Source organism: Callorhinus ursinus, unplaced genomic scaffold, assembly GCF_003265705.2.
Source record: "Callorhinus ursinus isolate GAN/ISIS: 27379988/994484 unplaced genomic scaffold, GSC_fseal_2.0 scaffold4, whole genome shotgun sequence".
In the NCBI taxonomy this organism is placed as follows: Eukaryota; Metazoa; Chordata; class Mammalia; order Carnivora; family Otariidae; genus Callorhinus; species Callorhinus ursinus.
Window position 1 is genome coordinate 41878110 of NW_027397066.1, and position 12415 is coordinate 41890524.

The 12415-nt window shown below is 33.9% G+C and overlaps 1 protein-coding gene across 25 annotated transcripts in view; it reads left to right on the forward strand.

Annotated features, from left to right (window-relative positions):
- FIP1L1 (factor interacting with PAPOLA and CPSF1) overlaps nucleotides 1–12415 on the forward strand; it is a 78888-nt gene that overhangs the window by 57246 nt on the left and 9227 nt on the right. For all 25 annotated transcript variants that reach the window (XM_025887336.2, XM_025887337.2, XM_073891672.1 and 22 more), the window contains 3 exons: nucleotides 1782–1836; nucleotides 3254–3309; nucleotides 10705–10918. In XM_025887336.2, the coding sequence (XP_025743121.1) occupies nucleotides 1782–1836; nucleotides 3254–3309; nucleotides 10705–10918 (325 nt within the window). The remainder of the gene's footprint in view (nucleotides 1–1781; nucleotides 1837–3253; nucleotides 3310–10704; nucleotides 10919–12415) is intronic.

Genomic DNA, 12415 nt, shown 5'->3' on the forward strand with positions numbered 1-12415 from the left:
GTATCAATTTGTTGAAGAAAACAGTATGGAATATAAAATAAAATTTTTATGAAAAAATGTTTTTTCAGACCAGTGAACTTTTTATATGATAAAGCAGCTGCAAAAGAAGAGAAAGATCATTTATCTTGAATTTATCGTGGTTTCTGATTTTTTTTTTTTTACCCTGTAAAAAAACTCAGTATTGTGAGAAAATATATTCTGAACCATACAATTAGATAGACTGACAGTTGGTCAGATGGCTGTTCTTAGAGTGGTGGTTAAATTGTTGATTGTTGTAATGGTGTGATCAGTAGTTTATATGTGACCAAGAGGTTGTTTTTTACACTTTTTCGGTGTTTATAAAATGTTTTTAGATTGTGATGCAAATATGATAGCAAGTGTGTTTGTTACTGAGTTCAGTATTCAGAGCCAAGGAATATAAAGAGAAGGAGAGGTGACCATGCTTGGAAGGGTGGTCTGAATTCAAAATGACCTTGATAAAGAGAAATAGTGGAGTTTAGGTAGCATAGGATAGTATCCATATTTAGTTGTGGAATAGTGAGTCACTAATTGTTTATCAGTGTGGCTAAAAAAGGCCTATCAGGACAAGTCATAAAGGGATCATTGGTGTGTCTAGTTTAAAAGAAAATGTGTTTGAAAAGCTGTATAAGATAGGATTGTGGTCATGGCTAAACTTCACAGTTCTGAGATGTTTAATAAAAGAGTTACAGATCTTGAAATAGGGTATAGTGAAGATAAGCATGGTGAATTTGAAACAACTGGTAGCAGGGCCAAAAATTGATTTAAATGGACTTTGAGAGCGGTTAAGAGAACTGGGATAGAATACTAAAGAAGGAGGCTAGTGGGAGTGTTTTCAAATATGCAGAGGTTGATAGAGAATATGATAATGGATTGCTTCTTGTTCTCATTCAGGACAGCATATGAATTGTAGTGTAAGAGATTTAAATTATAGAATTTAATTCATTTCCTAATAGTGAGGGTTGTTAAAACTTGGGGAAGGAATTGGTATCATAAGTTATTTAAGTTGAATCTTAAAGTCTTTTTTTGGGATGCTTTATTGCCTCTCTGAATTTGAAAGTGCAGAGTAGATAAACTGTTAAGGTCCCTTTTAGCCATATTCTATGGTATTTCATTTAGGTATTTTGAATTACTGAGAATACAGACCTCATGATAAAAAGGTGCAAATTATTTTCTCTCCAAACTAATCCAAAAACTATATTATATGCCCTTCTTTGTAAAATAGTTCTTTAGGGTCATGCTATTTAAAACATATTTTATGATGGATAATCTCAGCCTTAAGCATTTATGTATTTACTGGTAAGATTTTATTTATAATTATATATTTTAAGGAAATTTCTATACATCTAAAAAAATATTTTTTGAAAGAGGTAAATGTTATTTTATTTGCTTTTCTTCAAAAGTATTTCAAGTATTACATATCTGGTGGCAATACTACTACCGTTTTATATATGGATAAGGTAAGGCATTGAGATTAACTTTCTCATACTCACAAAATGGGCTGTGTGTGGTGCTGAAAATAAGACCGGGTGTCCTGACTCCCAGTTTGTGCTCTGTGTATTAGACCAGACTGTTCATTTAAAGCTTTATTGCTCAAAAGACCTATTTAAAAGTTTAAGCTCCATTTTTTTCTGTCCATTTAAACATAGAGAAGCACGTTATGTCCCCAGAGAAATTTAGTGATACGCAGCAACTTTGTTTCACACTTCACATTAAAAGTACATTCTATTAACTTTTTTTTATCTTATGATTGAATGTTTCAGGTTTTCCTCCTCCACCAGGCGCTCCACCTCCATCTCTTATACCAACAATAGAAAGGTAAATCAGTATGGTTAGGGTAGAACTTTTTATCATTGGTAAACTTTTGACAGAAAAGTCATATACATAGCTTGGTAATATTTTCAAAGATTTAATTTTGTAAACATTAAGTAGTACTGCCTTTTAATTCATGAGTCTAGATCTATGCTAGTTATTATAATAAGATATTAGATCTGTAGTTCGGTAACAAAACAGGACAGAGAAAACCAAATGAATTTTGAAATATCTTGGTTTGATTTATAACATACTGATTAAAGAAACTTCTAGATTGGTAAAAACTTGGCTCTAGTAATTTTTGTGGGCTATCCAAACAGATGACTGGTAATCATGAATAATACATGTCTGTTTTAGGATTAAGTAAGGACAGTTATTATCAGGAACCATAGGAAAGAAAAGCTGCTTTACTCCTTATGGCCCTGCTGTATGTTACTTAACTTCCACAAAGGAAGCTTGGATCCATTCTATGTGGCCTTCTGTTTTATACCCTGCATTTCTGGTTTATGTTATGTTAGTTGGAATGCTGTACTAAAGAGTATTTACCTCATAGATGGCAGTACGGTGTTTAACAACATAGGTCTTTGGAAATCCCACAAATCTGGCTCAAATTTAGCTTCAGAATTCCCTAGCTTTGCGTTGCTAGGCAAGTTTTCATAACTACTCTTTGAGACTCAGTTTCCTTTTACCAAATAGGGTTGATAGAGTTGTGAAGATTAAAACAAAAACAGCTAGTGAATATAACACATCAGCACAATTCTTGGCAGATAGAAATCACTAAAAAATGGTAGCCAATACTATTTCCTCTTAAGTAGCAGGTAAACTCTATGAAAATAATGTATTTCTGGGAAAGTGATCCAAATTATATTAATAGACAGGAAAATTGTGAAAACATTACTTCAATAGGATTAAGCCATGCAAAATTTTCAAAAAGGAAATGATAAAGCTCCAGAACAGTCTTAATTGTGAGAATATAAGGATTTAATTTTATTAAGTCTTTGTTAAATATGTATTTTTCTCAATCAGAATGTTAAAAAGTATTATTTGTTTATCCTGTGGGTGGGGCTGATTTTCTGAATCATTAAAATTTATTTTTTTAAGACTAAATTTTAGTGAAATCTCAAGTACTCTGTTAGCCTCAAAAGTTTCTATTATCTTGGGAGTCAAGCTGAATTGATTGGATTATTCACATTAAATAGTACTAGCAAGCTATGTTTTTCTTTACAGGTGGGTATTAGGTTTAATATGTTTTGAGGTTAAAAGCCTGTTTTTTTGTATTAAAAAATAAAATTAGAATTAAGGTTTATCATTATATGATGGTTAAATGAAAGCCATAATTCTGCCTTGATGTTTTGCATTTATACCAAACAATTAAAATTTAGAACTTACTTGCAACACATAAGAATACATTTTTCTTCAACAGTGGACATTCCTCTGGTTATGATAGTCGTTCTGCACGTGCTTTTCCATATGGCAATGGTAAGTATTATTTTTGGTTGCCCAGATTCAGTTTGAACCAGTACTTAAATATTTTTAAAGCAATGAAAGCAGACTTTCATGGTTTAAAGTACTATCTTTATAGAGCAATTAAAAATATTAACTAATGGAATAACTAGGTCTTACATTCCAGGTTACTTAACAAAATAACTTTCATTTTTTTATCAACTGTACTTTTAAAAATTAAAAAATGGTGGTACAGCAGGGATATTTTTACCTTGACTTTTCTTAAAAGGATTTAAGATTTGTCAGCAAATTGTCTCAGTCTTCGTTCATAATCCTTTTGTTTCTTGACTCATGGCATCAAGCTAACGTTGTTCTCCTCTTTTACCTCGCTGTTTTTTCTTGTAGATCATTCGGCTAGGTCCTCTTTCCTGTTCACTCTTGACAACATAATCCGTTCTAAGGGCTTCTGATACCACTTTCTGCTTTGATCTCTTGATCATTCATTCTTTTTAAAAATGCTATGCATTGTACTAGGTTTTAGGGATACAGTAAACTAAAGTTTGCCCTTACCAAATTTATAGGCCAGTGAGGATTAGCCAGGTGACAGAAGAAGGTGTCACGGGAGCATAGTGGAGGGGTCTCCCACTCTAGAAGGGGTAAAGAGGTAGGTGATGTGATTTGAGGTTCAAATCATGTCCAGAGAAACGAAGGTGAGAGAGAACCTGGTAGGCTTTATGAAGTGAAAGAAATGTGGTGTGATTGGAGTGTAGAGTTTGCATGATAAATGTTTCAAGATGAGACAGGAGATTATACAGGGTATTGTAGCCATGCTGTTTAGATTTTCAGCCTTATTCAGAGGGCTGTGAGGAGCCATTTAGTTCTATGCTGAGCTGTAAAATTGCTAGACTTATATTTGAAAAAGGTCCATTCTGGCTACTTATTGTGAGGAAATTGTGGTTTTGTAGGGTGGGTAGAAAGATAGGACTGGCAGAAATGCTTGATTTGGGGAACAAGAAGCTGTTGGAATAATCCAGGGGGAGAAACGATGGTGTCTTGTATTCAAACAGTACCACTGGGGATGGAAGACACTGAATGACTCCAAAGGAGTTTACACCCCAGAAGTTTAAATCTTGGTGGTTGCTCGAGTACCAATCGTACACTTCCATTTCCCTTCTAGGCCTCTGTCTTGGTGTGGTACTGTCCTTCAGACCCACCTTCTTCCAACTACATGTATGCCATTCATTCGCATCAGAAGGTGATCTGTTGACTTATTTCAGTGATTATACAACCTTTTATTATTTCGTTGTTTGTTCATTTATTCATTATTGCTGAGCTTCCAGGAAGTCCTGCTCCTTGGGTTGGAATCTTGCTTTTCCCTCTCATTATTTATGTGACTTTCATAGGTCTTCAGCTATTAAATAGCATAATTCTTCCTCATAAGGTTGAGGTTCAGTGAGACTACATTAAAACACCTTAGTCCTGCCATTTAATAAACACTCAAATATTAGCTGTTATTTTTATGATTATCCCCACCATCTCCAACAAACTCCCAAGCTCTCCCTTTTCTGCACTCTGAAGCAGTGTAGCATGATTGTTACAGCATAGGCCCCACCGTTAGCCTGGGGGTAGGTCCTGGGTCTATATTATCCTAGTACCTTGGGATAAGTTAACCTAAATCATTTTCCCTCTCTGTAAAATAAAGTTTGAACCTAAAATGCTCAGCACAGTGAAATGTAATATGTAAGTGCCTATAATACGTAAGTAAGCATTGTTAAATTATTTAAAATTTTATTTTTACCTTTTTTATGGCACTTGTTATTTTCTGCTTTGTCATGAGATTCCTTGTGTATTTGTTTGAATACACATGAACAAATAGCCCATATCAGAAAGAGTAAGACTTCATTCTTGAGATTACCTACACAGTTTCCTTGTGGAAGATAGCATTTAGTTTTTTCTCAAAGTAATATATGCAAATTTTTAATCAATAAGCAAGAGTTTTCTGCTCACTCTTTACCATCCCCAACTCTCTCAGAGAGAAACATTTTTTTTAAATGAAGGAATTCTCTAGTAATAACAATTATAAAGCATATTGCAAGAATTAATGAGAAGAAAGTTAGGAATTTTCTTCATCCTAATCAAACAAAACCTTGGAATGAAGGTGATGGACATTAAGGAGGGCATGTGATATAATGAGCACTACCTACTGTATAAGACTGATGAATCACTGACCTCTTCCTCTGAAACTAATAATACATTTTATGTTAATTGAATTTAAATAAAAAATCATTGTTTTATGCTGAAAAAAAGGTCAACACAATTTCTACCATATATAAGGAATATTTAAGTACCATGACATCTGCTTATATAGGGATTTTTTTAACATATCCTGAATAATGAAGTTAATTAATTATTCCCACCACAAAAAAGAAGTAATAATTATATGACTTGATAGAGGTGCTATCACTACATTGGCAATTGTATTATAATAATTATTATTATAATTTACAAATGAATAAGTTGTACACCACAATATGGTGTCAAATATATTTCAATTAAAAAAATTGAATTCAATTTTTAAAAATTTTGGGGGTGCCTGAGTGGCTCAGTTGGTTAAGCATCTGCCTTCAGCTCAGCTCATGATCCCAGGGTCCTGGGATCGAGTTCCGCATCAGGCTCCCTGTTCAGCCGGGAGCCCGCTTCTCCCTCTCCCATTCCCCCTGCTTGTGTGTGCATGAGCTCGCGCGCTCTCTCTCTCTGTCAAATAAATAAACAAAATCTTAAAAATTTTTTAAAGAAAAGATTATAGATACATCTTCCTCTTTGTTGGTAATTCTGTTTTACCTTTGTTAGTTTATTTTAGAATTTTGTAATTTATCCTCAAAACACTGTGAAGTAATTGTAGATGGAAATACTGATTTTAATTTTTTTATTTTTTAAAGATTCTTATTTTCTGACAGACAGTGAGAGAGGGAACACAAGCAGGGGGAGTGGGAGAGGGAGAAGCAGGCTTCCCACTGAGCAGGGAGCCCGATGCGGGGCTCGATCCCAGGACCCTGGGACCATGACCTGAGCCGAAGGCAGACGCTTGACAACTGAGCCACCCAGGCACCCCAAAATACTTATTTTTCTTGATGTGCATATTAAGATGGTGATTATAAAGTAAGACCTAGTTAAAAAGTAAAATTTATAGAAATATCAGAGAACCGCAGAGAAGCATTTTTGATGTTTTTTAGTTCTTCTGATGGTCTGCATGGCATTTATACATAAGCTTATCACCCTGTTTCTTGATTTATATAACTATGGATACCATCTGTTCTCCTCCTCCTCTGATAGATGTGTATTTTGCTCACTTACCATCACTACCCCTCTCTTTTCCCCACCAGTGAAATTATATCAGTGTTTTTCTTTTTTTATATACATGCCCATGGTTTCCTGTACTATCAATGTCTATCACTGTGCAAATTTCTGAGCCTTCACCTCTTCTTACTGCTCTGCCTCCCAGCTTTGGTCAACCATACTTCTGCTTAGAAACATTTGTATTTGGGGTGCCTGGGTGGCTCAGTCAGTTAAGCATCTGACTCTTGGTTTGTGCTCAGGTCATGATCTCAGGGTCCTGAGGTCAATCCCGATGTCAAGCTCTTCACTGAACACCGAGTCTGCTTGTGCCTCTCCCTCCCCTCCCCCCTACTCCCTCCCTCTCCCTCTCATAAATAAATAAAATCTCTAAAGAAAAAAGAGACATTTGTATTCTGTCCTATAACCAAAACTATCTGTGCCCTGATAAGTTTTTTATTCTGAAAGCTAAACAATAAACCATATTTACATTACTGTGACTGTAAATATTATATACTGTAGAAATAATTCTAATACTCGAGCCATGGAAAGGAGAAGGTTCCTATGGCAAATAAATTGAAAATACCATATTTTTCTTGTACTTCATCAGCCGTGTAAAGTCATACTACATTTTAATTGGGTTCATATTTGGACTATGACTTTATCCATCAAGTTTTTTTCCCCAAAAAATGTTTTCAAATTTTGTTTTTCATGTGTTAAGCCATCTGGAATTCATTTTTGCCTGTGTTATAAAGTAAAGATATAATTGTCGCAGTGTCATCTGTTGAATAGTAAGTCCTTTCTGAGGGACCTATAACGTCCTGTCCATTCAGGAACAGGTTTCCAGTATGCCTGTATCTGACTCTTGGCTTCCTAGACTATTCATTTGTTGAACTTTCCCTGTGCTAATCCACACGATTTTAATTATGAATTTTATAGTAAATCTGGTATCTGGTTCAGAAAAATCTATCTACTTAGTCGGCTTCAGAAGCATTCTTGGGCCATTGCTCTTACATATCTGTTCTAAAGTTAGCTTTGGTAGTTCCATGAAAAACTGTATTGAGATTTTGATTAATAAACTAACATTTATATTCTGCTTACTTTAGACAAAACACTGTTAACTCATGTAGTCCTGACAGCCTTATAAAGTAGGCATACTGTTACTATTCCCAATTTATGGATGAGGTAATTGAAGAACAGCCAAATTCAGTGGTCTTCCCAATATCACACAGTAAGTGGCAGAATGGGGAGTTGAAACCATGCAGCCTGGCTCCAGAATCCTTGCTCTAACTAAATCATATTGGAATTGCGTTGATGTTTAGATCAGTATGTGTGGAAATCATATCTTACAGCACTGAGTCCATCTATGAACAGGGCCTCTCTTCAGTTTTGGAGATGTTCTTTAATATATTTCAATTAAGTGCTGTAATTATCTCCAAGCACTTCTTGCATATCTTTGGTTAGATTTAGTCATGGGTACCTAATGTTTTTGTTGCTGTTTTAAGTGATACATTCATTTGAACTTCCTGTTCTGTTTGTATTTACTTGTATTTAGAAATACTGGTTTGTGTTTTATTTATACATACAACATATATGCTAATCAAAAAACTTTTTTTAAAGAAAATGCTTTTGCATTTTACTACTAGGTTTTTATTGTTTGGTTTTTGATGGAGTCCTATATAGATCAAGGAAAGTTTCAAAGAGCTTTTAACTGTGAATGGATACTGAGTTTTATCAAATGCTTTCTGAGATAATCATTGTTTTTCTTCTCTAATCTGTGAATGTGGCAAATTTCTAAATTTTTCTAACATTAAGCCACTGTTTATTTGCTGAGATAAAACCTGACGTGGTCATGATTCGTTATCTTTAAAAAACAAAACAAAACACTGATTTATTTAGGATTTTGACATCTACATTCATATGTAAGATTAATTTATGCTTTTTCTTTGTATTCTCTTTAAGTGGTTTTGGTATTAAAGTTATATAAGCCACATGGGATAAGTTAGGGAATAATCTTTTTCTATTCGTTGAAGTTTATATAATATTAGAATGGTCTGTACCTTATAAGTTAGTAAAACTCACCTGTAAAAACCATCTAGTCTCTTGGGAAGGTTTTAAATTACTGCTGAGTGTCTTTCATAGTTAGGGGAGTAGTCAAGATTTTTCATTCTTGAGTCACTTCTTGGTAAGTTACTGATTATTTGGAATTAGTCCATTTTAGCCAAGTTTTTAAATACATTGGTATAAAGTATATTTTCTCTATTCTTTCATCTTTGCAACATCTGTAGTTACAGTTTCTTTTTGGTTCTAATTGTTTATGTGGCCTCTTTTCTTGTCAGAATATTGTTAAGCTTTATTTGTCTAATCCTCAAAAACTACCTTTCAACTTTTTCTTATTGTATGATTCTTTTCTGTTTACTTGACTTCTACTTTTATATTCATTATTTCCTTTCTGTTGGGTTATTCTGTTTGTATTTAAGTTCTTAAGTTTTGGAAGCTTTAGCTCATTAATTTTCCATCTTTTCCAATGTAGTGTTTTTTAAGATTAGATTTCTCTCCAGAACAGTTTGCATCCCTACACTTTTGATATATTGTATTTTATGTTTATTCCTAAATGATTTAAAATTTATTATTTTTTTTGACCCCTGAGTTTTCAGAAATGTCTTTAATTTGAAACGTGTGGAGATTATGGTGTCTGTTATCGTATAAAAGTACGTAATATATTTTTGTAAGTGTTTCATATGTGTTTGAGAAGAATGATTATTATTTAACTGTTATGGGCAGTATTCTATGTTATGTCCATTAAATCAACCCTGTTAAAAGTGTTTTGCTCAGATCTTCTATATCTGTAGTGAATTTTTTTGTCCGCTTCAAGTGGCAATAATTGAGAGTATGTTAATCTTTCATGATCATGGTGGATTTTTCTGTTTCTACCTATTTTCATGTTAGTTTTTACTCTCTAAAAATTAAAGCTTGTGGGCGCCTGGGTGGCTCAGTTGGTTGGGCAACTGCCTTTGGCTCAGATCGTGATCCTGGAGTTCCGGGATCGAGTCCCGCATCAGGCTCCCTGCTCCCTTTCTCAAATAAATAAATAAATAAATAAAATTTTCAAAAAAAAAAAAAAATTAAAGCTTGTGTTGCTAGCCACCTGGAAGTTTAGTTTGTTCTGTCTGCTTGGTGAGTTGCATCTTCCATTCCCTGTCGTCATTCCTTCTGTCCCAGGTAACCTTTTGGTGTGAGTCGTCTTTGTCATCAATCAAGCTGCTCCTACAGACATGGGGGGATTGGTGTTTTCCTGTTCCTCCCTTCCTTTTACTTTCAGCCATTTTGTGTGTTTATATGTCTCTTATATTCAGAATATAGTTAGAGGGTTTTTTGTTGTTTATAGCTTTTAAAAGTACAAATCAACAAACTCTGTCATTTAGCTGATGAATTCAGTCTCTTGAATTATTGTGTTATTGAACTAATCAAACTTTTCTCTTCTAATTCCTGTCTTTTCCAAGTCTTTTTGAACTGAGTTTTTCAGATGATTTTTTAAATTCTATCTTTCCTTACATTGTTTTGAAATGATACATTTTGTTTCTATTATTTTAGTGGTTACTCTTGGAATGTATTATGTGTATCTCATAGAAGTTCTTTTTGGTCAGGTCTATTAAAACTTTTGCTTATTTTTTAATCTATGAATGCCTTTGTTTTATTCTTGAGATTTAATTTTGTTGAGTACACATTTCTAGGTTGGAGGTTGGCCATTACTTTCTCTCAACACTTTGAAGATGTCTGGTTTACATTTTTGGTTGGAAAGTTTGTGTTATATCTAATTCTGGTTCCTGTTCATCTTGACAAATGAAGAGTCTTTATATATTAGGTCTTTAAGGTTTGCTTCTGGATATTACCCCAAACTGTGGGTATTCACCATATGTTATATCTCTTTTCTATTTATAAAATAGGTTTCTGTTATAATCTGATGAAGCATTTTTGGTGGGAGTTTTGTCCTTTTCAGTGGGTTTGGGGGTTTTTTTGTTTTTTTGTTTTTGTCTTTCTCTCTTTTTTTAAAGTGCTGTAACTTTTGTTTTTAATTCTTGTTGTTGTTTTCTTTAGTTGCCTTTCCCCACCTTCCTGGTTCTGCTCCTTCGTGGCCTAGTCTTGTGGATACCAGCAAGCAATGGGACTATTATTCAAGAAGAGAGAAAGATCGAGATAGAGACAGAGACAGAGACCGGGAACGAGATCGTGATCGGGACAGAGAAAGAGAACGTACCAGAGAGAGAGAGCGGGAGCGTGATCACAGTCCTACACCAAGTGTTTTTAACAGGTTTGTTGAGTGTGCGGGAATTTGTACACGTGTTTCATATGCACAGAGTTTATATTGGGTGCAAGGATGGAAAATCCAATTCAGCTGGAAAAGGATTGCTTTGAGAGTAGTTAGGAGATAACCATTTTATTTTATTTTATTTTATTTATTTTTTTAATTTTACTGAGATAATGCCATCCTAAATAAAATCTCAGGAGATAACCATTTTAAAAGTGTCAAGGCTTATTTAATCCATAGAGGCTTTCCATTATGTAAAGCAACAGTCTTCAATTTGTTTACTTCTTCCTTAAAAGAATTTGAAAATATTTTTATCTTTCCATCTAAAATTTTTCACCTTAAGTTTAAATAGTTGGCGATAGAGATATAATTTCCAGTGTATTATAAACATTACAATTTTAAAGTAAAATCATCACTCTTTTAAACATATCCAGTGGGTTAAGAACATTATAGTGACTTGCTAAACATCATCATCCATTTTTTTAAAATGCATATAACAGGCTCTCTTTAACAGAAATTTTACATTTCTCTGTGCTTGAATTCTTATTTCTGAGCCATTTCCCCCAAAGAATTTTTTTCTACTGTAAAATATTTTTGTTCTTAAATAAGTTTTTTTTAGTTGATCATTCTGTCCATCTTTCCTGCAGCATACCTGTGGTAAGTTTAAATGTCTAAAAAAAATTGATGAGTGTAAGATTAAGTATCTTTAAAATTTTTTTCCCTGATTTTAATTACTTATTTTTATATATGAAGATAATGCAACTTCTGAAAATAATTTAGTGGAACTACATCCCTTAATATTATGAAGGACCTTCCACCTATCCCCAATTAATATATGTATCCATGAGTAAATATTACTATTGTTAGGAAAAAGCAGACTTTGCCATTAATTACATTTCTTCTAAAAAAAATATATAGCGATGTAAACAGTGAGAAACCTTGTTCACATAAAATACTTAAATGAGGATTGATGGAATTTTGTTGTGGCTCTGTCATTTCATTATTTGAGCACCTTTAGATTCGGTGATATCCAAAATTACATAGTTTACCTACCATCAAAATTATTTTTAAGGATCTCTTCAGCCCTATCAGCCATGACTCAACTTTCTTAAAAGCAGAATTGGAAATCTCCTGATTTGCAGAAGTATTTGTTACTCAGTGTAACTGTTTCCTAGGGCTGCCATAACAAAGTACCACAGACTGGCAGCCTGGAACAACAGGTATTTACTGTCTGCAGTTCTGTAGGCTAGAAGTCTGATGTCAAGGTGTCAGCAGAGTTAGTTCATTTTCATAGGCTCTGATGGATAATCTATTCCGTGCCTTTCTCGTTGCTTCTCATGGTTGTTAGCAATCCTTGGTGTTCCTTGGTTCATAGATGCATCACCCCCATCTGTGTTTGTCTTCATATTGTATCTTCCCTTCTTTGTGTCCAAATTTCCCTGTTTATAAGGATATCAGTCATTAGATTAGGGTGCAGCCAAATGCAGTATGACCTCCTCT